This window comes from Mesoplodon densirostris, chromosome 9 (genome assembly GCF_025265405.1).
Source record: "Mesoplodon densirostris isolate mMesDen1 chromosome 9, mMesDen1 primary haplotype, whole genome shotgun sequence".
Classification (NCBI taxonomy): Eukaryota; Metazoa; Chordata; class Mammalia; order Artiodactyla; family Ziphiidae; genus Mesoplodon; species Mesoplodon densirostris.
This window is the reverse complement of record NC_082669.1, coordinates 113,522,184-113,547,945: the sequence shown is the minus strand read 5'-3', so window position 1 is coordinate 113,547,945 and position 25,762 is coordinate 113,522,184. Positions and strand designations below refer to the sequence as shown.

Below are 25,762 nucleotides of genomic sequence, written 5' to 3'. Positions count from 1 at the left end.
AAGAGAAAACGAGTGAGAGGGGAGGGAGGGAGGAGGTTCTGCAGTGATTTGCACCCACGAAGAGGGTGTGGAGTCACAGACATCAGAAGAAACTTAACCTGGCGTTGTCTGCGGTCCCCAAGTCCTAGGCAACTGTTCTCAACCTTTCGACTTGAGAAAAACAAATTGAAAATCGTGCATCAATGGCACATGTTATGCTGGTGAGATTCTCTGCAAACTACATACAGTCTCACGTGTGCAAGAGAGTAAGGCTTGTTGTGGGAGGGGTCATAAGACAGCAAAGTGCCTTGGTTCTCATGGGTGCTGCTGCCCTGTGCACAGCAACAAGGACCCACCACTTTCTCATTAGTTAATTGTCTCTGAAAAGAAGCCAATCTCATTCCATCAGAGTGTTCTTTGTGTCCTTCCTGATGGCTTTTCACATTCCCGTCTGATCTACTCGTGACTGTCTTTCTCCTTCGGTTCCTTCTCCTCCTCATTTTTCTAAGAATGTGGTTCCTTTTTCTACATGGAATTCCAGTGTTTTTCATCAAATGGGAGAATTTCTGATGTCTCTGAACTGCTTTACTGTCACAATAGGAAAGAAAGAGCCTGGGCTAGAACAGAAGGGGGAGTTACAGTGGATGCGAAGAAGGGTAGACTTTTCTTTTTGTAATGAAATCTTGGAAAACATAAAATAGCCTTATTCTGAACGTGTGAGAATGAGAAGAGGGGGAGTTTGAGGGCGTGTGGTTCTCACGGGGTGAGAGTTTGAGAAATCACTCATTCATTACTGAATAAATGCAGCAGAGCTTTTAGTTCCTCTCTACTGAGCACCTGCTCTGGGTTTGAGTAAGCGAAGCAAACTTACGTCAGCGCACCGGGGACATCCGAGTTATTCTGTGTCATGGGGGCTGCGGGGGACCCCAGAGGGAGAAGCTAAGATACAGAGTCATCACATTGAGAACATCCAGTGTTCCCTCTGAGAACCAGGCCCAGAAGAATGTTCCCTAGCATGCACAGGACAGGGCACATTTTCTGGCATGCCCTTGACACTTTGGGGATGGAGGCCCTGAAGCGTTAACTGGTGGGTCGTCATCACCGATGTGAGGTATGCGGATGCACTTACCTTAGTGGCTTCTGGAGACGGGTCTCTGTATTTCACTTGTGTCTGTCTGTGTGGCCCATAAGGGACCTTGAATGGATGCTTGCTGAGTGGAATTGCAATTTAAGACGCCCCTAGTTGCTCACAGCTAGGCACGGAGAAGGCGGTGGGCGCGTCACCCATCACTTCTCCTGTGCAAACCTGTAGGCAGCTCTGCTGGCATGTCACCATCAGTTCTCGCCATGTGTGGCCACCCAGGACCTCAGGCCAACCTGCCAGCACCAGACAAAGACAGGGCTCATCACATTTTCCTCGCAGCACTCTGCCCATGAGCTCAGCCACGCCTGCTGGATGCTGGCTGGCAGTTTGCCTTTTCCTATAGTGTGTTGTCAGCAGAACCCATAATATAGATGTAAATGAGGCCGTGGAGACTAGAAAGAAGGAAAAGAAATCTTGAGAGTTGATTTCCCCACTCATGCAGTTCTGGTCCTGCTTTTTGAAACAGCACTCAACTTTGGTTCTGTGTCACCTTGACCTTTTAACTCTGCTTGACAGAAGGGGGAAATGGGTTGGATGTTGGGCCCTTGAACTGAATCACAGAGGTGACTCCGTGAGGTTCATGCAGCTCCTACTGGGCGGGGGGCAGGATGGCACGTTGACCACAGTCCCGCTTCCTTCTCTGGAGGAAGAGTCCCGGGCCTGCCCCGCAGGGTCAAACAGCTGTGGCAAATGCGGAAAGAAGGCTCGTAGGGGCATTTGCTGCAAGCTTTTACCAATGACATTGGTGGTTAGCCAGCCCTGGACGTGGCCCCAGGGCCAGTGCAGAACTCAGTTGGCCCTGCCTGTCCAAGACTTAGATATAGATGGGAAGGATGGACCGGTTGATTAAATGGGCACAGGACGCAGAGGGGAGGGCTGGAGAGAAGCTGGAATTGCACAGGTAGAGCCCAGAAGATTTAGGCTGTGGCTACGACAAGTGTGAATTCCCACGAGGATGAGGACAGAGTCCTGTTCTGGGGCCAAGAGGTCAGTGGTGGGAGTGGTCCAGGAGGGTCCAGGCTGGGTGGCTCAGCAGTGAATGTGAAAAAAAACCAGCTTGTGTTCTGAGGTGAACTTAGAGTCCATGGTGTCCTGGGATCCTGGAAAGGCCCACATGCTCTTGGGTGGTGCAGTCCAGGTTTGGGGGCGTGTGGCGGCCCCTGTGTGGACTGTGCTGGCACCGCGAGGCCACCTGATGTCGGCGAGGCCAGCCTTGCTCTCCCTGCCAGCTCTGAGTGGTGCAGCAAGGAGGGGTGCCCGAGGAGTGTGCTGGGCCTGGCTGCTGCGGAGTCCCATGGGGGCGGCTGCATCCCTCGTGCTGTGTTCTGGAGGTGTCCTGTCTTGGTTCCCGCCTATTTTTTCAAGCTCAGTTTCTAACCTCCTTTTGGTCCCATGAGCAATCTGCTTTCCTTCTAAGGGACTGGGGCCAGCTCAGTTTTCTGTAAAATAATTGAGGCTTTTCAGGCCCATGGTGTCTGTCACAAGTATTGAGCTCAGCTGTTGTAGGAGAGAAGCAGCCATAGATGAGGTGTAAGCAAGGGGGTGGGCTGTGTCCCAATAGCACTTTACCTGCACAAGTGTGTGGCCGTTCTCTGCGTGCCCTGGGTACCCTGAAGCTCCTGGGGTTCCTCTCTCTGACCCCTGGGTGGCTTGATGGGCTCCAGCTCTGGTGAGGGGAGGGGAGAGGCAGAACCAGGGAGAGGAGTGTCCACCACTGCAGGTGGCCTGTCACTCCTGGCCTCTGTTCACTCCTGAACTGTGTGCCTCACTGGAGACGGGGATAGACGAGAGCAGGGAAGGTAGACTGAAACCTTGCCAGCTCACGTTTTTCAAGTGTAGCAGCCCCAACCCTTTCTGAATAAAGCGTATTAACGTACCGTGGCCTGTGTCCTGCGGGATGCCATTGCCAACAGGACGCTGCTCGTTCATATCACTGTGACACAGTTTGCAGTCACTTTTCTTCTCTGTTCCGCTATGTAATCTGGACCTACCGTGGACAGCAGGGTGCAGGAGATCAAGGATGCTGAAATACAACAAGTTCAAGAGGAGGACAAAGACAGTTACTGCTCAGATTCACCCAGACGCCCTTCCTAGCCCTTCAGCCCCGTCCTCTGCAGTGTGTCTGCGTGTCCCCAGTACTTCAGGTGTCAGTGTTAAAAGGATGTGCAGTGACAGTTGTCTCATTTGGAATTGCATGTTTGGCATAAAGACTGCACTTACCACCATGCTGCTTTTGTGGACAGGTGCTCACAAATAGCAAACGTTCTTTCTTATCTCATCATTTAAAAACAAAACCAGAAAATTATCTGAAAAAGACCTCTGATGTTTTTGAGCTCGTAGTGTGAGGATTCTAAACATCAAGCCATAGGGGCAGTTCTTGCCTTTTAATCCTGATTGAAAAATATATATAAATATACATCTATCTTGAAATGAAACCTAAGATACTCATAAATGTTAGTTGATGTATGATTTTTTTCCTTCATAGCTAATACAAAATAATTTGAATAAGGCATGTCACTTGATGCTTGGGAAAATACAGAATTTGGATCCAAAAAATGAATCATAAAGAGTTTGTTAAATTTACTTTATAATACAATCTTTAATAATATGCTGATTCAAAATTTATTGATTTATCTTTGGGAGGGGATGCTGCTATTTATTTATTTATTTATTTATTTGGCTGCGTTGGGTCTTCGTTGCTGCATGCAGGTTTTCTCTATTTGCGGTGTGCAGGGGCTACTCTTTATTGCAGTACATGGGCTTCTTATTGCTATGGCTTCTCTTGTTGCAGAGCATGGGCTCCAGGCGCATGGGCTTAGTAGTTGTGGCACGTGGGCTGTAGAGCGCAGGCTCAGTAGTTGTGGCACGTGGGCTCAGTAGTTGTGGCTCTCGGGCTCTAGAGTGCAGGCTCAGTAGTTGTGGCATGTGGGCTCGTGGGCTCTAGAGCACAGGCTCAGTAGTTGTGGCATGCGGGCTCAGTAGTTGTAGCTCATGTGCGGCAGAGCACAGGCTCAGTAGTTGTGGCACGCGGGCTCAGTAGTTGTGGCTCGTGGGCTCTAGAGCACAGGCTCAGTAGTTGTGGTGCACGGGCTTAGTTGCTCCGTGGCATGTGGGATCTTCCTGGCCCAGGGATCGAACCCGTGTCCCCTGCATTGGCAGGTGGATTCTTAACCACTGAGCCACGGGGGAAGTCCTAAAAATTTAAATTAAAATTATTTCTACATGTTGTGCCCTTGCTTCTCGTTGGAAATGCAGAAACTTGGGATCCACTCTGGCCTCAGGAATCAACATGGCATTTTATCAGGACCCTGGTTGATTCATGGGCACTAAAGTTTGAGAACTGTGTGTTCTATCATGTGACGATGGCAAAATAAGATCGATTTCCTAAGGAGGGTCCTGAGATTTTATGTGACTATCCAGGGGCCCCATGCATCAGGAATGGCTGAGAAACTGAACTAATCTTTCCCTCTTTCACCTGAGACCCGAGGCAGCCCAGTACTGCGACAGTCCCCAGGCCATGCATCCAGCACATCCGCGGAAGGGTGGGTCTGCAGCGCACGTGCACCACACCCACAGCCCTACTTTTGTCTGGTCTCCGTCAGTTGTTCTCACTTCCACGCTGTTCTTTCACGGGGAGCTGCTGTGTTTGGCCTGGCTCATGACTGCACCAGTCGGGGGGTCTCTGGGGTTCCATTTCTTTCTCCTAATGCAGTGTGTATTTGCACCCTCAGTATTTGACATTCAAGGCTCCTTGTTAAATATTTTTTTCAAAGCTTTTCTTTAACTTTGTATCTATGGAAACAAGGTTAGAAATGCTTTCTAAGTCCAAAAGAATAATTCAGCAAATACCCTTTTTGGGGAAAATATTATTGCATTTCAGAAAACCTGTCTGAGAACAAAAAGCAAAGAGACAGTTAAAATGCCACTCAGAATACACCTAGTCCAGCTGGAGCGGGAATGCACTGGGCTGATGTTACTGAACCAGGTGCGCTTTGCCCGCCGCGCAGCAAGCCGCCCAGGTGTGCAGCAGAGAGAGGTTCACGTGGCTGTGGGGTGGGAGGTGTGGCCCTGGCAGAGCCCACACCTAACAACCGGGGAAGGTGAAGGTGGACGTGCAGGGCGTGAGGACGAGGGCTGCCACCCCCGGGCCGCGGGCTGGCTGCAGGGCTTTGTTCCTGTCTCCGCCCCTGCACCGTCCCTTTTGTGGACAGAGACATGCTGGTGGACGGCTGCACACAGCAGAGGCGATGCCCGCCCCCCTCTCTCCAAGGGGAGGACGGGCCTGTGACGGGAGCTGCTTCTCCTTCTGGGGCGTCCTGGTGGGGGGGGCGGGCAGCCTCGCTGCTCCCTCTCCCCCTTTTCCTCCCCACTCTCTTTGAAATATCCATCAGGGCTTCGATCTGAGATCTTGTTGCCCTTGTCTCCGGAGGTAAGAGCCAGTTTCAGATTGTGCAGCCCCTGGGCTGGTGCCCTTTAATCTCTTGCTTGCTTTTCAGGGTCTTGTTCCAAGAGAAGTGGGTTTTTAACGTGGAAGTGGTTTTCTATTGCTGCCTGGACACCCTGCCCTGAAACGTTTTTGCCTTTGATCTGACGGAAACGTCCAGGCACAGCACAGTGGGCGCAGGGGCCCTCGTTGTTTGTGTGGGCTGTGCCTGGGGCGCGGTGACGTTGAGAACAGTGCCGGGTGCAGGGAACCCCCTCCCCTTCACCTCGGAGAAGACCGAGCGGAGCTGGCCCCTCCGCTTCCCCTTTGGGATATTAGAGATGAAGACGGCTTTAAAGAGAACCTCTCTTCACTCTTACGCCTTCGTTGCTAATGTAGTTCCTAGAAAAGGGTATAATTTGATCCCCAGAATTCAGGGTTTCAGGCCCTGCGTGTTTTCCGTGAGGGAGACGATGAGAAGTTGATAAGGGGCGGCCACTGCTGGTGGGTGCAATGGTCACGTACCCCGGGTCCAGGGACTCACGGCCCAGCTGCGCTTCCTGAGGCCCAGCAGAGCCCAGCAGACATGGCGCCGCTGCCAGGGAGCAGCAGTGGGGCTGAGGGCCGGGCGGTGGGCAGCGGACTCGAAACGTGCCGGCAGCAGCGCTCGCTGCGCCTGGGTGTCTGGTGGGGTCACGAGGAGGTCAGGGGAAGGCGGGGTTTCTGTCACGTGACTCTGCCTTGGCTGTTTACGTCGTGACGTCCGCCATGTTCCCCGTACCAGAGCCGGTACGGCTGTGGCGTAGAACACCCTTGCAGACGCCGTGGCCACGAGGCGTTGAGTGTCTGTCCTGAGAGGCCGCCTTCCGTGCTCGCACGACTCTGTCCGCCCCGTGTGTGTGGCGCTGGGTGCAGCTCTGGGGCGTCGCCGGGTACCAGCCTCAACGTGGGCCCCGCGGAGAAGCGCTCGGGGCGAGGGTGAGTGAGTGCGTGCAGGCACCGCCCGCGGGCCCTGAGGAGGGTACGCACAGGCCTGGTGAAGAAGCGGGTGACGGCCCGGGCCCCGGGGGTGGACGGTCACGGGATGAGGGTGGTGCGCGCTTTACCAGAGGCCTTGTCCCAGTCACCTGTGTTCTGACGCCACTTTTCCCAGTAAAGGGAACGGCTGAGTCGGGCCAGCCACAGGCTGAGTGTGGACGCCTCGCGTGTGGGAGCTGGAGGCCTTGAGAGCTCTCGTCCGGCTCCCTTTAGCCGCAGAGGAGCGGCCCCTCCCATGGGCTCGCCTGGTTCGCCACACGCTGGCCCTGCTCCCGGGCGGGCCTGGCGGAGGACGAGCAGGGGGAGCCACCTGCGCGCGCGGGCGTCCAGAGGAACCGCGGGCGTCCGTGCGCAGCTCCAGCTCTGAGGGCTTCCCGGTGACCCCGTGGGCCACAGAGCCGTCCCGGCTGTCCTGGCACTCGCCGCGGGGAGGTGGCCCTCAGGACCCACACCCGCAGGGCCCCCCTGGCCTGCAGGCACCGCGCCGGGAGGGCCTGCACCGCTCCCACTCGGGTCCAGTGGCTCACAGCTTGGTTCAGGTACGAACCTTCGTGTTCCAAGGCCGCACACGCGCAGCTTGTAGGTTGCTGCTGCTTAGACATGTAGAGCCAAGAAGCAGCTCCCGGAAAAAGAGAAATGGTCCAAACGAGTGGAGGACAAGCTAAGTACATGACAAGTCGGTACCAAAACAGAAGCCTGAAAAACAAACCAGCCCCACATCGCTGTCTGCCCATCCGCCGGGGCTTTCCTGGAGCGCCACCAGGTGGGGCGCTGCGCCTGCGCTGGTTTCCCCTTGTTTCCTCTGGTTTCTTCAGCGTCTGCTGCGAGGCTGGCCTCAGGCCGGTGCCTCTGGGCCGGGGCTTCCGGTGCTCAGCTCGCAGGAACGGGGTCTGCCACAACTTCCCTGAGTCCTGCCTGCTCTCAGTGGCCTCCCGTCCCTTCCTGCCGGGCTGGGGCTGCTCCCGGGGCGCTGGGGCAGCGTGTCGGGGCCGGGAGCGGAGCCGAGGCAGGGGTGTCGCCGTAGGGGAGGAGCGTGCGGCTGCAGGGCCTCTCGCCCTCCCTCCGGACGGCAGGTCACTGAATGACGCCCAGACTGTCCTCTCGTTCCCCCAGATCTGCTCTGCACGCACAGGGGACAAGGGCCGCGGGTGAAGGGGGAGGAGTGGAGGGGTGAGGGCGGAGGTCTGGACGTGCCGCTCCATCAGGTGGAAGTCCGGTGGCCGCACCCCTGCCTCTGTCTGCTCAGGTGACCTTGGTGAACCCAAACCATCTTACCCGGAACAGCGTGCAGTAGTGGGGAAGAGCATCTTTGGGGCAGGGACAAACCAGGCTTTGGGCTGTGGACATATTACTCACCTTTTTGGGTCCTGGTTTTCCTCATCTGTAAAATGGGAATCAGTGCGTTGCAGGGTTATCGTAGGACTCGACACAGTGTACGGAAGGCACAGGTCACAGTGTTCAACTGACAAGCTGAGGAGCACAACTGTACAAGGTAGCGGGAAGGTCGCTGCATTGTATTGTTTACTTGGGACAAGTGACAAAGTAACGGAAAGTCCACGTATGAGAAGACATTTTGTGGAAAATTGCCACTGGGAAAAGGATGACATACTTGTCATTAACACATGCCACGCAGCCCTTGTGCGGCTGGATGTCGCTGTAGCTTTACTTGGCTGATACTAAACCATTCATTCTTGGCTTAGCAGCAGTATCAGCTCTCGGTTTTAACAAAATTGGGTGAGACTGCTCTTGGCTTCTGAGAATCTTTCTCTTACCTTGTAGAAGATCCAGAATCACTGCTCTTGTTCTTGTGGTCCATCTGAGAGGGAAACTATTTTATTTCTGGTGAGAGAATTCACTTTACATTCAGCTTTTTCTTACATTATTCAGTCACAAAACCTCTGTATTATGTTAGTGCACGTTTATGTCTGTCTCAGAACTTTTGCAGAAGCCCTGAGGGAAGGGAGGGAGTTCTTTTGATTCTGGTTTGTCAGGCGAGAATACCAGACCCAGGTGGGTGAATGGCTCCACTGTGGCTGGTTGGAATGGAGGTGATGGGGTGGGCGGGGCTGGGGCCTCTGGCCCCTGCAGCAGAGTCCCACCTGCGGGGACCCCCAGGAGTGGAAGGGACAGGTTGGGGGCAGGTGAGGGTGAGTCTCCAATCGACAGGGCGGTGGGGTCCGGCTCACATGGACTGTTTCCACCACAAAATACAAAACCCTTTCTGAATGCCTCTTGGGAGTGGTGGGGCATGAGAGGCAGAACCAGCCTGGCTCCGTTCAGAAGAGCCGGATCCATTTTCATTCTGAATAAGATGAGAAAAAAGAGGCACCAAGACGGTGACACTGTACCTCTCAGTATTCAGAGAAAGTAAAGAGGAAGGAGAGTTTGAACTAAAAAAGCTCAGGAGTGTGTGTGTGCGCATGTGTGTGCGTGTGTATGTGTGCGTGCGTGCGCTCCGCGTCTTCATGGACGGTGGGGACCACACCCTTAAGTGGGGAGTTCCAGCGTGAGCCCTGGGCCCCAGGAGACTCCGGGTAGATGGCCGGCTGTGGCTTTCTTCATGGATTTACCTCCTGCCTTCAGAGCGGCATCTGGACCCGAGGCCATCCATGCACTTGACCTGAGGCGGCAGTGTGAGCGGTGACCGCCCGGGGTGAGGGGGCAGTGCCGACCTGGGGACAGGACTCTGTCCACACCGAGCGCTGTCAGACCAACGTCTCTCTCTTTCTCTCTTGATGGTTTATGGCTGATATTTAAAATGAAATATGGTCTTCCTTAATTTTAGTGCAAGTAACAACACAAGTAAATTAGCAGTCAAATGAGCATGTTGCCTGGCTGGGTGAGGTGGGCACAGCATTTGCAGCTCTGGCCGTAAATAACTTGACATGCTGCCGTTGGCGGTCTCTCTGACGCATTTTCTCCGGCTCCCTGGGGTAGACCAAGCCAGGTGGACGCTGATAGCGCACTGTTGTTCCCAGGTTGGGATTCAAGAGTGAATCGTGATGCACATCCCATTCAGATCGCATCTCACTGTCAGCCGTGATCAGAGCAGGATGGGAAGCGAATAAAGCATTTTCCTGATGCCTTTTCTAGCAGTGTCACCTGCCGCTTCCACGTGACAAGCACAGAGTTCTTACTGTGGGCGAGTCTCCGGCCCAAGCCGTGCGGCCGCCCTTGCCCCTCTGTCCTGCCTTCCTCCGAGGTCTTCTGCTATCGTCCTGGGCGGTTATGGAGAGCAGCCTCCCCCTGAGGGCCTGGGCCGTGGGAGAGGCGGCCCGAGCCCTGGGCTTCTCGCGAGACCCTTGGCAGTTGCTTCTGGTCACCCAGCCGAGCAGGTCTCCCTCTGGGTGGATGAACAGAGCCTAAGCGGTCGGCCAACCTGGCCCTGATTTCAGCGCTCAGGATGCTGAGACCAGAGGGGCCAGGTGACCTCCTCGCGGTCACTGCTTTGGGGGGAACCAGACTGGACTCAGTCTCCCTAAGTCTCCCTGTGCCAGGCTGTCTCTCGGGAGGGGCATTCGCGCAGCTTCCCTCTCAGGGTGTTTTCCTCCTATCCCGCACTCGGCCTGGCTCTGGAGGGAGGGAGGAGCGGGACAGCAGGCAGCAGCTGCGAGGAGGGGGGAACGGAACACGGGGGTCAGTTCACGGTAAAGGAGGCGGCAACGGTGTGCGTTGGAACCAGACGAAGAAGGAAGTGCTGTTTCTCATGAGGTTATGAGGTTTCAGGAAGATGGAACCTCTGCTCAGAGCTGAGGCCCAGGGCAGTGTCCAGCTTGCTGCAGGTCTGCACCCTGGGCCTGCCTCTTAGGGCTTCTCCTCTGGAACGAGGGGACTGTAAGGTCCGGCTCTTAAGGTTGTCACAAGGGCAGGGTGAGGCTCTTTAGTCTCATGAATTTGGGCAGTTCCATTCTCTGTGAGACTCTCTTCCTTGGTTCTGGGACCGTATTTTTTTTTTTTTTCTCTGTACGTGGGCCTCTCTCACTGCTGTGGCCTCTCCCGTCGCGGAGCACAGGCTCCAGATGCGCAGGCTCAGCGGCTGGGGCTCACGGGCCCAGCCGCTCCGCGGCATGTGGGATCTTCCCAGACCGGGGCACGAACCCCCGTCTCCTGCATCGGCAGGCGGACTCTCAACCACTGCGCCACCAGGGAAGCCCCCTGGGACCGTATTTTGCATCCTCTGTGGATCCGGGTTGTGGGCCTTCCTCAGTCCTTATCTGTTTAAAGAAATGAGTGCTTCAGCTGTAGGATCTTAGAGCAATTCCCTGATTGGAAACTTTACAGTGACCCTGGGGGTGAATCCTTTGTAATTAATAACTTCCTGTATTTGTCACCCTCTTTCACTCATCTGTTTCCTCTTGAGCACCTGCTGTTCTCCAGACACACGGGTAGCCATTCAAGAAATGGTAGAGGAGAAAAACATACATTTATGTGGTTCCTCACCTTGAGAATCTCATATTCAGAGAAGTTGTGCCCTTAAGTCGACATCACAATACAATGTGGAGAGTCCTACAGCAGATGCCTGGACAGAACTATTTGGCTAGCCTAGTCAAGGGAGTTTCCAGGGGGGACTATTGACTTCGGTCTTAGTGGATAAATAGGAGTCTGTCAGCTGGAGGAACAGGAGTGCAGGCATTACGCTTTGAAAGTAACGTGTTCTTCGCATTGCTGAAAGGCGGGGTGTGTTCAGAATACACCTGGCTTTTGTTGGCTCACGGCCCTCCACTGGGGCAGGTGTGATTATAGCATATGGGGGCCCTGGGGACCACTCTGACCGTTGTTCCAGTTGTTCACACCCTCACCTGCCCGGGTCACCCCACCGGGGATGGATTTTCTCTTGTCCTTTCCCTGCGTCGCAGATGTACTTGAATGCAGGGCAGGAGGGCCACCTTCTGTGCCCTTCCCCCGCCCCCTGCTTGTGGGTAAACTTGTCTGGCGTCGCACTCGCTTCGCTTTCTGGTCTCTTTATGGAGCGCGTACCTTTCTCCCTCCTCTTTGTCCATTCCTTGGCCACAAATGCAGGCTGCCTGTCCACTTCAGGCGTTCACGTAGGGGGTGTTAGGATGTTTGAGAGAGGGACCCAGAGGCGCTACCCGAATGATGATGCTCACAGAGCCCTGGGGGCCTGGCCCTGATGGGGAGCTTGCCACGGAGTGTCTGCCTGAAGGGCCCACCCCCCGCGCCCCCTCTGCTGCTCACAGGAAGGTCCCCTCGGGCACACGGCCCCTCCTTGTTGCCAGAAGGGACAGGATGATGGTGATCATCCTCCTGATGGAGAAGCTGGGCCTGCATTTATTCCCTCTCACTGACTCAAGCCAGGGGCATGTTGTTCTGGCTTCCAGATGATGCAACATCATCTCAAAAAGGCCAAACCCACAGAGCCCGTGCAGGTCTGCACTGTTTCTCTGGGACGCAGGAGTCAGCAGATGCCATGGCCCCGAGGGCTGCATTGCTCGTCTTGAGGCTCTGACTCCTTTCTCCTTTGTGTTTCCTCCCCAGGCTGCTTATTCGAGGATGGCCTGTGCACACCCTCTGAGACCTGCGTGAACGGTAAGTGCTGGTGCCACCGGACACATGGCTGAGGGTCTGGGTTTGCCTCTATCCCACCAACCCACTGTGACTCCAAGCGTGGCTTTTCACTGCATGGAGCGAAGGTTCTGGGTGAGGCTGATTTTGTTTGATTCTTCCGAAGAGCGTCGTGGAGCTGAAACTTCTCTGGACACTACTAAAAGGAGAGAAAATGGAAAATTAATGGAAGTAGAACAGGGTCTTTCTATGGATGTATGTTTGTGTGTCCGTATCTTTATCTGTACCTGTATCCCAGTATTTTAAGCTGATTCATGAGAAGCTTTGCAACTGTAAAGCTGTTTATTTGTATTTAAAAGTTACAGGTGATTATGCTCAGACTAGTGTCCATGAAAGTAGTTAAGGCTCCATGAACCTGGAGTGCCGGAGTAGGACTGGTTGATCTGGGGACTCTCAAGTCTTCCCGTCTCTCCTCTTCTGCAGCTTCATCCTTTCAGCCCCCTCTTATCCTCTCTTATTAGGCGGAGAAGAAGACGTCTGGTGCTTTATGTTTTCTGGTAGGGCTCGTAGCCCACAAGCGGGGGACCTAAAGTATCAGAGCAGGGTGTTCTCCCAGGCCCGGGCTCTGGAGCCTTTGCTCAGAGGGACTGCCCCTTAGAAGAAGACCCGGCGTCATTTGATGGGCAGCAGATCCGGGCAGTGCACACGTTGATCGTGGCCCAGCATGAGGCGGGCTCTCTCCTCCCTCACTGCCCGTCCCTGTCGTTAGATTATGGGTGTGTTTGGGGTGGATTTTGTCCCTGCCTGGATCCTGCCGGCGGCGCTCACCGCCTGACACAGGTGCTCTGGCTCCACCCGGCTCTCTGTGCAACGCAGGGCTTGTGGGTGGACCCAGCTTGGGAGGCCGTGCGGCGCTGGGACCCTTCTGTCCAGTGCAGTGAGGCCCTCGGGGTGAAGGGGCCTCTGCCTGACCTTCGCTGAGCTCACTGGTCTTTGCCAGGCCCACGGGGGACACTGTTGAGGGGCTGAAGGTCAAACACCAGGTGCGCCAGGCATTCAGGGTGAGAAAGTCCTGGGTCGGAGAGCGCGGATTTCAGGGCTGGGAACAACTTTGTGCCTGTGTCCCTGCAGCTTGCATGCCCTGGGGACGAACTGCTGACGGGCTGGATGGTTCGGTTTTGTGTCTTTGCTTGAGGGGGGTTCTGTTCAGTCATGACAGGCGGTGGCCTGGGCTGGGGTGTGGCCTCTGTGACCAGAGCTGTCCTGGTTTGCGACGCTGCAGGGCTGTCCGGCCTGAGTGCCTCGGGGTGCAACCTCGCGCGGCCGGGCCTCTCTCTGGGTCCCACTGTGGCTTCTTGCGACGGTACCTCCTGAAGCTTTTATTTGGAGGCAGCTTTAAAAATAATTTTATTAAAAAAATATGTCCTCTGCCCTGACTTGGTGACGTTTGATTATAAAGGAAACAGGTGTGCCTGTTTAATTTAATTGGAGACTAGGGTGGCACCAGCAGGATAAAAGCTGTAGCTCTGTTCCCTCCCCTTTGTCCTTGACAAAAAGCAGGCCTGGAAGTCACAGCTGTTCTCGGAGGCTTTCCTTCCCTAACCCCAACTGGCCTCCCTGGCATGGAATTACATTAACGTTATATAACAAAATAGCTTTGAGTTCTTTGGAAAAGGAAAGCAATTTAAATGTAAGTATAAACACACAGGCCTTGATTTATGGAGACAGACAATATTTGATATGTTCTCTAGTACAGTTAAGAGCCGGCTGTGAAATGGCAGCGTGGGGTGGGAGGCAGTAACAAACAGAGGCGCTGCCCTGGATCTGGGCTTCCCACGAGTGACCGCGTGCTTCAGCCTGGCAGCAGGGGGGTGTGGCCCGGCAGCCAGGACGTCACTGGGGGCCGGTGTGTGGAGCCCAGAATGTTCTGCAGTCAGACTCGGTTCCTCTCTCTCTCTCTCTTTCTCCCCCCCTCCCCCTCTCGCCCTCTCTCCCTCTCTTCTCCCCTCCCTTTTCTTGGGATACAGATAGAAATATACGATCCTTACTAACCTTATATATATTTTCAAAAAGCCCAACAGGCCTTGTTAAGCACAATTAAAATGCTTGCGTGGAATAAGATACTTTATAAAGAAAAGTCAAAAGAAACAGACTGACTGCCTCACACCTATTATGATGGCTACTGTAAAGAAACAAAACCCAGAAAATTACAAGTGTTGTCAAGCATGTGGGGAAATTGGGCCCCTTGCGCTGTTGGTGGGAATGTAAAGTGGTGCAGCTGCTGTGGAAAATAGTATGGAGGCTCCTCAAACAATTAAAAACAAAGTTACAGTGTGATCCAGCAATTCCACTTCTGGGTGTATACTCGAAAGAAACAGGGACTCAGATGTTTGTACCTCCAAGTTTACAGCAACGTTACTCACGGTAGCCAGGAAGCAACCCAACTGTCCACTGATGTGAACGGGTAAACAGAATGTAGCTCATCCACACACTGGAACATCATCCAGCCTGAAAAAGCAGGGAAGTTCTGACACGTGTCACAACATGGATGAACCTGGAGAGCATGATGCTGACTGAAATAAACCAGTCACAAAAGGACAAATACTTAATGATTCCACTCATTTGAGGTCCCAAGGGGAGTAGATTAATACAGACAGAAAGTAGAATGGGTGGGGGGCACCAGGGGCTGGGAGGGGGCATGGGGAGTCGTGCTCAGTGGGGACAGAGCTTCAGTTTGGGAAGATGAGAAAGTTCTCAAGATGGATGGTGGTGATGTTGCATAGCAGTGTGGATGTACTTACTGCCACTGAGCTGTATACTGAAAAATCGTTCAGGTGGCACATATTTTGTATATTTTGCCACAATTATAAAAAAGATAAACAGATTGGGAAAACCATTAGCAACGTGGCAGGACAAGGGTTTGGATTCTTAACTACATAGAACTCTTACACATTGTAAGAAAAAAGCAAAGAATTCCATAGGAAGGTGGGTGAAGACGTGAAGAGTAATTTACAGAAGAGGAAATGAAAAAGGCCCACAGACGATGTGAAATGCGTTAACCTTCAGTAGTAATTAAGGAAATATAAACCACACACATCAGATTGCCAAAAATTAAAAGATGAATAACATCCAGTGCTGGTGAGAACACAGGGAAATGGGCACTGAACGTACTTTGCTGGTCAGTATGTTTGGTGACATTCTCTCAGAATGTAATCTGGCAATATTTACCAAATGAAAAATACACTGATAATTTGATTTATTTTTGAGATTCACACATATAAAAGCAAAGGCATCCAACAGTATTTATAGTGGCAAAAACCCATGACAGCCGTAAATCCAGTGATGTGGGAATGGTTTATGGTAATGGTTTCATAAATTATGGTGGATCTATGGTATGGAATATTACAAAGATACTTAAAAATGAGTAAAATGTCTATTTTCTGACTAGGAAAATGTCCATTATATAGTAAGTAGAAAAAGTAAGTTGCAGAGCAGTGGTTATAATGTGATGTAATTTTCTGGGAAAGCCCATCTGTGTATCTGCATTTCCCCCTCCCTGTATGACCAGGAAGAAGGGTGTGAAAAGGACCACTGGTATCTTTTTGGGGAACTAGAGACAGTTTGGAGTGGATGTGTATGGGAGGGATCATTAACTTACATTTAAGTGCCTTTGCATTGCTTCATTTATTAAAGCAATCATGTTACTTTTGTAATAAGACTAATCTTATAAAGACATTTCAGTGTCTGATTTAGAAAGGCAGATCTTGGACTTCCCTGGTGGCACAGTGGTTGAGAATCCACCTGCCAATGCAGGGGACATGGGGTTTGAGCCCTGGCCCGGGAAGATCCCACATGCCGTGGAGCAACTAAGCCCGTGCGCCACAACTACTGAGCCTAGGCTCTAGAGCCCGTGCTCAACAACAAGAGAAGCCACTACAATGAGAAGCCGGCACACCGCAGCGAAGAGTAGCCCCTGCTCACCGCAGCTAGAGAAAGCCCACGTGCAGCAACAAAGACCCAACGCAGTCAAAAATAAATCAGTTTGTAAAAAAAAAAGAAAGGCAGTTCTGGTTAAGGCCTGCTGCCTTGGGTGCTGCCCTATGCAGGCCATGACTCTAGCCAAGCCCCCAGCTCCCATGCAGAGGGCAGCCCTGGGGGAGGCATAAGACCCCATTCTGGCTTCAGATGGAAGCTTCTTGATGGAAATGTCTTGGGTGTCTGAGGTGGGTGGGCAGGAGGACAGATGGTACCTGATGGTATTCAGGTGGGGTTAACACTGGGTGGGCAACTGGACGAGAACCTGGGCACAAAACAGCCCCTAAGTCCAGCGATGAACACTAGTGGGGCCAGGGGTGGAGAAGCAAACGCTAGGGCTGGGGAGGGGACCTCTAGGATGGCCGCCTAGCTCCCCTAAACAGCATCCATCGCCACAGCAAGAGCCTCACTGGGCCCAGCTGGGCTGGCGGGCCTCCGAATCTGGGAGCAGCCTGGGGTCAGGTCCCAGGCCACCCACTGCCTCTTTCTTGAGTCGGCCCTTATGGGGTCTCAGAAATGCAGCTGCTGGTCCTCAGCAGCACAGGCCCCTGGGCCCCGAGCATGTGAAGGAACCATCCTCCCTCCTCCCTCCCTTTTTTCTTCCTTTCCTTCTAAGGCTTTCTTGAGGTCTGAAAGAAGCAGACCAAATCAGTATTTTTGTTGGAAGCTCTCAGAACATTTTTCTTTTTTTTTTCATTTTCGTGTTTAGCGACCACAAGCTGGGTTTGTCAGCTGCTGGTTGTGATCTACTGGCGTACCCAGCATGCCATGGCAAATTTGATAAACGGAGCTATTCTGTTTTATTGCACTGGAAAAAATAGAATAATAAGATGCTTTAATTTGACAACTTGGAGACTATGAAAAAGTACAGTCAGTTTGAAAAAGAGATTAGGTAACAGCAATAAAATCAACGCGGTATGAATTATGGGCCTCCCGGAGAGCCTGAAAAGGCCCGTGTGATCTGGACATTCTGAGGCCGCTGGCTGAGGAAACTTCTGGCTCTGTGGGGAGGGGCTGCCCCAAGGGCGGGCTCAGCATTCAGCTCTTAAGGCCGATTTCTTTTCGGGAGCTTAATGGGATTTCCATGGAATGGCTTTACAAACTGCACTTTGTGAGAACCATTTTTTTTTCTTTCTGCATGTATGCATTATTTACTTTTGGTGGGTGTGGAAAGAAGGGAATCTGACGTCCTTTTAATTTTTATATATATATATATTTATTTATTTATATTTAACACATTTAATCAGTTATACATATACATATGTTCCCATATCCCCTCCCTTTTGCGTCTCCCTCCCGCCCTCCCTATCCCACCCCTCCAGGCGGTCACAAAGCACCGAGCTGATCTCCCTGTGCTATGCGGCTGCTTCCCACTAGCTATCTACCTTACATTTGGTAGTGTATATATGTCCATGCCGCTCTTTCGCTTTGTCACAGCTTACCCTTCCCCCTCCCCATATCCTCAAGTCCATTCTCTAGTAGGTCTGTGTCTTTATTCCTGTCTTACCTAGAGTCTGTCATACAGAGTGAAGTAAGTCAGAAAGAGAAAGACAAATACTGTATGCTGACACATATATATGGAATTTAAGAAAAAAAAATGTCATGAAGAACATAGGGGTGAGAACAATTTTCACCACCTTTCAGGAAGATGATGCTCCTGTTGCGGCTACTGCTGTTTAGGTAATAAAAGCAGCGCTGAGGCATGATCAGATTACTGGTCTTCACTTGACAATAATATTCTGATAGGGCTTCTAGACTCCAAGGAGGTAGAGTCTGATGATAGTTTTGTCTGGATAAGTCTCAAGTTCATGGCGCTATAAATCTTGGATAAAGATGTTGAGGACATGGCCTTTTAAGGATCGTTTTATCAGCCAGATGTAGAGGCCAAGTCTGTGGGTTTTGATCTTCACCAGTGGGCCATTCTCTTGCTTCTCTTGGCTATTCCAATTCCTGAAGCATGCTCTTGGGAGTTAAGCTGCAGTGTTTGCATGTTGGCCTCTGCCCAAGGCCCTGGGGGTGTGTCTGAGGACATCCCTGTGCTGGGCAATGAGGACCAGTGGCCAGTCACCCCTCCTCTTGTCCACTTTCCCACAGAAGCCCTCGCTGAGCTTGCTGTGGTGGAGACTACAAATGAGACCAATCACATGGCTCCAAAGGATCAGGAAGAAATTTAGGATTTGAATATTCTGAAGTCTGTCAGTTTGGGGGCAGCCCTAGTGCTTTCTGTGATCCACGTTGCTCTGGGCCCACTGAGCAGGATTTTCCTTGAAAAATTCCTGAATCCTGGGAGAGAAGTTGTGCCCATCTGTCTGTAGTTTGCCCAGATGGGGGGGCCGCCATTTGTAACCTGGGGGAGTTTTCAAGTACCCTGGGAGTCCATTTGTCTGCATCAGAGAAGGGATTCCTTTAAGGAAGCACAGTTCTCCTGCTGTGTCCTCGGCCGTTCAGTCTCATATCCTCACTCCCCTGTGTCCTCAGTTCTTGATGATGTCCTACCCTTTCCGTGGAGGAGGGGCTTAGGGAAGATGGTGTGTCCCGGCCGCAGGAGAGCTTTGTGCGTGGAGGAGCCCCCTCCTGGGGAGTGAACCCTGAGTGGTGTCGCGGCCACTTCCCAACGAGCAGCTGCTTTTGCCATGACCACCCGGGTCCAGAGGGAAGTCTCAGTCCCTGCAGTAGAGCCACAGACTGCACGCACACACCGAGCTGGCCTGGCTCACTGAGCTACGGGAATGTTGTCATTGGAGCACGACTCAGCCTTGGCCGGCTGACCAGGAAGTGAACAGGTGGAGTGCTTTCCTGCCCTTGAGGTTTCCCCACCTTCCCCAAGCAGAACTGTGAACTTGCCCCTCTGGGCGTGCGCGCGTTCCCACGCCTCTCCTGGGAACTCAGCCCACGCTCTGGTGCCTCTTCTGGATCTGGGCCCTCTTTCTCCTTCCTGATTTCTTTAGTCATTTCCTCCCACTTCTCTTCTTTTAATAGAGACGAGCTCATATTAAAAAGTTTGAAAAGCAGAAAATATGAGGAAAGTAGAAGTCACTGCCCAGGGAAAACCTCTGTGTTAATAGTTTAATGGAATTTCTCCAGCCTTTTTTCCTTACAGATTTTTGCATAGTCACCAGCATATTAAACCTATAGTTTTGTATCCTGAACAGTTAATAGTCTAAATCTGCATTTTCTGATGCTACGAATAACCGTTTGCAGACCTTCTCTTTTATATCTGCCTAATATTCAAATCATGTGGGTGTAACATAACTTTAAAGAGCATTTCCATGGTGTTTAGTATTTAGGATACGTCCACTGTTGTTTAAATTAATATACGTATCATAGCAAAGAAGAGCTCTGTGCCTCAGGTTTTCAGTAGTATTTTGCATTGGTTTCCTAGAATATATTCTCACACCCAGAGTACTGGGTGGTGGCCTGTGGGGCTTTGGAGGCTCGTGGCATGTGCTGGCAAACCGGTTTCTATGACGCGGTCTTGATTTGTGCTCCCATGGCAGGCGTGAAAGCAAACATCTTACTTTTCAGCCGAAGCACGATCTTTTAAAAATCTTTGCAAAGGGCTTCCCTGGTGGCACAGTGGTTGAGAGTCCGCCTGCCGATGCAGGGGACACGGGTTCGTGCCCCGATCCCGGAAGATCCCACATGCCGCGGAGCGGCTGGGCCCGCGAGCCATGGCCGCGGAGCCTGTGTGTCCGGAGCCTGTGCTCCGCAACGGGAGAGGCCACAGCAGTGAGAGGCCCGCGTACAGCAAAAAAAAAAAAAAAAAAATCTTTGCAAATTTGATTTCCTTTTTTCTTTATGTATGGAGTGGTTGATAATTAGACCTTCAGAATTTATTTTTAGGACATAACATCTGTTTTTTGACCGTCTCCCATTTCGAGTTACTGGCCATGGAATCAAATCTACTTTTAAAAAATTTGGAAACCTGCTTTCCTAATACTTAGTATACCTATGGGATTTCACCTAAACTCTCTTTTCTGTCATCTGTTCCAGGATGATGTAATCTCTTTCTCTCAAGACACTTACATTTGTTCTCTAATGGCCAAAATTATTGCAGTTTGCTCTTTCAAGTTGTCCTTTTCGTCTGTCGCCCTAGATCTAAGGGACCCCTCATGCACAGCGACCCCCAGTCCTGCCAGCTCTCCCTCTGCAGTATCTTCTGATTCTCTGGGTTTCATGCTCACAAGGACCTGTGCTGCTGCTTTGCTGCATTTCCCTCCTGACTGGTGGACCTGCCCCCAAGTCCCCTCCCCCACCATGTGTCCCACCCACTTCGACTGTGGTCCTCAGTGCCTCTCTTCCCACAGAGTCCTGTCTAGACCCCTACGGCCAGCACGAGCTTTTGAGGTCATTTGCCACATGGCTGCCGCCGCCGGGTTACCTTTAAGGTGACCTCCCTTCACCGGGTTGCCTTCCGCGCTGTCCTCACTCTCCTTCCTTTCCCGGGCCCTCTTCCCTCGTCCAGACCCCCCCCCCCCACTTCCTCCTGCGTTCCTGCACCTGCTGATCTTTCCTTCCTGCCCTTCACCAAAACACCTACCTTGTCCTGCCACGGATCTCAGTGCCTGGAGTTTTTTCAAGGGTTTGTGTTTTAACTTCCCTTCTGGGTTGAAGTTTTTCGAGGAGTCTTGAAGTACTACCTTTCCTCTGCTAGGGGTCTGCTATCATGGGCATGCAGAAAGTATCTACTGATTTCTGGACAGTTTGCATCCAGACACGGAGGCCTGTTGGAGATGAATGGTGGCGGTCCATTGAGTGAGGGGTCCTTTCCTGATCCATGCAGTTGCTGGGAGCACAGCACTTCCTCTTCAAGGACATGCCCTGGACCCACGGGGGGCGCTGGTCAGATGGCACCGGTCGTGGGGTTAGCGCACAGAGCACCTCTGCCCACCCACCCTCCTCCTTGCCTCTCTCATGGGTTCCTGCCCAGAAGTGCCCACCTGCCGTGGCCCCTGTTGGCCTGGCCTCATCGTTTTTCTGCCCCCCAGGTGCGATCTCCATCCTGGCCACGGACAGGCACGGCACATGGACTAAGTGGCTGTGCCGAGTCGGGGCCTCACTCGGACTCTCTGCTGGTTGGGGTGACCCACAGGACTTGCGCTCGTCCCAGAAAAGGCATTTCTGGAACCCGCTTGGGGGCCTGCCTGCCTCCCGGGACCAGACCCTAACACGGGTGTGAGCATGGGTCCTGCCGGCTGCGGATGGGGAAGCAGAGGAGGAGGGGCTTGGAGAAGCTGGCCAAGTGCGGCTGGACGCAGCGGTTGGCGGGGGAGACGGGGCGGGGGCCTCCTCTCCCCCACCCCCTGCTGCAGGGTCCGCTTCTGCCCTCAGCAGCCCTCCCGTACCCCTTGCTCCAGCGTTTGGATACTGTTTTACACGTCTGTTGAGCTCTAAGGAGAGAAAGTAGGGCTCCCCATCCAAGCTCAGTTTGTCCTGCTGGAGGATTTTCATGTGACACGTGACCCCAAGGCGAGTCCTCTGCAAGCAGCATCTGAATGCAGCTGCATCCGCATGTGCTGCGTGGACCAGGCTGCTGCCCGCCTGTGATCGGAGGGGCAGCGCCAGGTGGGGCTAACCCGCCCTCCTTCTCATACAGCCTCGAGGGTTCTGGGTGGAGAGCGTAGGGCCGTTCTGGCCGTCCACAGGCATCCCTGGTGACAGGGAAGAAATGAGGGGACGCCCACATACGGGTCGGTGCGTTTGAGAACCAGAGCTGTGGAACGAGGGGCTGTGTGCCTGTAAAAGTCTGTCTAGAGCCCGTGAAACTTACGGGAAGGGTGCATTACTGAGGGCAAAGATGTTTGTTTTAGTTTGGCTTTAATGGAGAGTTTGGCACCTTCTCCTGAGTCAACAACATGCTTACTTATGTGTGTTGGTTTAAAGCTGAATAGCTGTTTGGAGGGTAGAAAATGGGAAGCAAATATGTATTACCCATAAAATGTAAATGGCGATGGTTTCCAGAACTTTCTAGTGTACCAGTTTTTGCAGAGACATACTGTCAGGTAGTAAAGCACTCCCAGAGTCCTTAAGATGGATACCATGCTGTGAAGCTTATTTAAAACAAAGCTTGTGAGAAATAAAATTGTGTCTTTTGTCATTTTCTAGCGGACATACACCATTTAATTGAATGATAGTGACAACCCCAAAAATCTCCTCTTCCAGGAAGTTTTCCTGGTTGACTTAGAACCCCCTCCTCCTCTGCCCTGAGCAAAGTGCATGTGCGCACCTCCCTCACCACAAGCTCCGAGGTCGGGGGCCAGCGTGTCACCTGACTCACGGGCTTCGTCTGTGGCAGTTGGCAGAATAAAGGAGATTGTTGGAGATCAAGGAGGAAATGGCAAAGTCTAATTTTGCATTGAGTCACAGCGTGTAAATTCTCACTGCTTATATTCACATCTGTTGAGTGGATTTTTAAAAATAAAGACTTTATTTTTCCTAATTATAACTTACAAAATCTGGAAATAAAGAAAAGAATAAAGGACACAATAAAAAGTCCCCCGAAGATAACACCACGGCTCCATTCTGTTGCTTCCACTTAAGCAATTCTCTTTTCTCTTTCTCAAGTTTTCACACCGTGTGTGGTGTGTGCACACAGGACAGTGGGCGGCGGCCTGCACTCGGCTCCCGTGAGAAGCAGAGCATCATGGTTAGTCCTGAGCCCACTTTGCATTATTGTGATGATAGAAGATGGCAGCAAAGTCTTACTGGATAAGAAGGGAAAATGTTAGATCCTGGAGTATTTACCTGCTTTTCTCTTTTTGACTTGTCATGTATTGATTCAAAGTGGATTATACTGATAAAACTTGGATACATTCTCATTAAAAATGAGCGGTTAGGGCCACATTAAGTCGGGTCAAAAGGGACGGAGTGATTTGGGCGTTGGGCCCTGAAGCAAATTCCCAAAGCAGCATTGGAAGTGCAGAGGGCATTTAGATATGCAAAGGGATGGTCCCCCTTACAGGTGACGAGTCTGGCCGTGTGGATGAAAGGCTCTTGGTGCTGCAGCCAGGAGTAAGTGCTGTGCCTCTGAGGTGGGAGAGCCAACTTCAGGACACTGGTCCACAAGAGACCTCCCAGCTCCACATAATATCAAACGGTGAATATCTCCCAGAGATCTCCATCTCAACACCAGCACCCAGCTTCACTCAATGACCAGCATGCTACAGTGCTGGACACCCTATGCCAAACAACTAGCAAGATAGGAACACAACCCCACCCAGTAGCAGAGAGGCTGCCTAAAATCATAATAAGGCCACAGATACCCCAAAACACACCACCAGACGTGGACCTGTTCACCAGAAAGACAAAATCCAGCCTCATCCACAAGAACACAGGCACTAGTCCCCTCCACCAGAAAGCCTACACAACCCACTGAACCAACCTTAGCCACTGGGGACAGACACCAAAAACAACGGGAACTACGAACCTGCAGCCTGCATAAAGGAGACCCCAAACACAGTAAGATAAGCAAAATGAGAAGACAGACAAAGACACACCAGGAGAAGGAGCAAGATAAAAACCCACCAGACCTAACAAATGAAGAGGAAATAGGCAGTCTACCTGAAAAAGAATTCAGAATAATGATAGTAAAGATGATTCAAAATCTTGGAAATAGAATAGACAAAATGCAAGAAACAGTTAACAAGGACCTAGAAGAACTAAAGATGAATCAAGCAATGATTAGAAACACAATAAATGAAATGAAAAATACTCTAGATGGGATCAATAGCAGAATAACTGAGGCAGAAGAACGGATAAGTGAGGTGGAAGATAAAATAGTGGAAATAACTGCTGCAGAGCAGAATAAAGAAAAAAGAATGAAAAGAACTGAGGACAGTCTCAGAGACCTCTGGGATAACATTAAATGCACCAACATCGAATTATAGGGGTTCCAGAAGAAGAAGAGAAAAAGAAAGGGACTGAGAAAATATTTGAAGAGATTATAGTTGGAAACTTCGCTAATATGGGAAAGGAAATAGTTAATCAAGTCCAGGAGGCACAGAGAGTCCCATACAGGATAAATCCAAGGAGAAGTACGCCAAGACACATATTAATCAAACAGTCAAAAATTAAACACAAAGAAAACATATTAAAAGCAGCAAGGGAAAAACAACAAATAACACACAAGGGAATCCCCATAAGGTTAACAGCTGATCTGTCAGCAGAAACTCTGCAAGCCAGAAGGGAGTGGCAGGACATATTTAAAGTGATGAAGGAGAAAAACCTACAGCCAAGATTACTCTACCCAGCAAGGATCTCATTCAGACTTGATGGAGAAATTAAAACCTTCACAGACAAGCAAAAGCTGAGAGAGTTCAGCACCACCAAACCAGCTTTACAACCAATGCTAAAGGAACCTCTCTAGGCAAGAAACACAGTAGAAGGAAAAGACCTACAATAGCGAACCCAAAACAATTAAGAAAATGGGAAGAGGAACATACATATCGATAATTACCTTGAATGTAAATGGGCTAAATGCTCCCACCAAAAGACACAGATTGGCTGAATGGATACAAAAACAAGACCCATATATATGCTGTCTACAAGAGACCCACTTCAGACCTAGAGACACATACAGACTGAAAGTAAGGGGATGGAAAAAGATATTCCATGCAAATGGAAATCAGAAGAAAGCTGGAGTAGCAATTCTCATATCAGACAAAATAGACTTTAAAATAAAGACTATTAGAAGAGACAAAGAAGGACACTACCTAATGATCAAGGGATTGATCCAAGAAAAAGATATAACAATTGTAAATATTTATGCACCCAACATAGGAGCACCTCAATACATAAGGCAAATACTAACAGCCAAAAAAGGGGAAATTGACAGTAACACATTCATAGTAGGGGACTTCAGCACCCCACTTTCACCAATGGACAGATCATCCAAAATGAACATAAATAAGGAAACACAAGCTTTAAATGATACATTAAACAAGATGGACTTAATTGATATTTATAGGACATTCCATCCAAAAACAACAGAATACACATTTTTCTCAAGTGCTCATGGAACATTCTCCAGGATAGATCATATCTTGGGTCACAAATCAAGCCTTGGTAAATTTAAGAAAATTGATATTGTATCAAGTATCTTTTCCGACCACAACGCTATGAGACTAGATATCAATTACAGGAAAAGATCTGTAAAAAATAGAAACACCTGGAGGCTAAACAATACACTACTTAATAACGAAGTGATCACTGAAGAAATCAAAGAAGAAATCAAAAAATACCTAGAAACAAATGACAGTGGAGACATGACGACCCAAAACCTATGGGATGCAGCAAAAGCAGTTCTAAGAGGGAGGTTTATAGCAATACAATCCCACCTTAAGAAACAGGAAACATCTTGAATAAACAATTGCACCAAAAGCAATTAGAGAAAGAAGAACAAAAACACCCCAAAGTTAGCAGAAGGAAAGAAATCATAAAAGTCAGATCAGAAATAAATGAAAAAGAAATGAAGGAAACGATAGCAAAGATCAGTAAAACTAAAAGCTGGTTCCTTGAGAAGATAAACAAAATTGATAAACCATTAGCCAGACTCATCAAGAAGAAAAGGGAGAAGGCTCAAATCAATAGAATTAGAAATGAAAAAGGACAAGTAACAACTG

At 50.9% G+C, this 25,762-nt stretch overlaps 1 protein-coding gene across 1 annotated transcript in view; it reads left to right on the top strand.

The window, feature by feature from the left end:
* PTPRN2 (protein tyrosine phosphatase receptor type N2) overlaps positions 1-25,762 on the top strand; it is a 686,072-nt gene that overhangs the window by 41,297 nt on the left and 619,013 nt on the right. Inside the window, 1 exon segment of the mRNA XM_060107962.1 lies at positions 12,081-12,131. Coding sequence (XP_059963945.1) covers positions 12,081-12,131 — 51 coding nt within the window.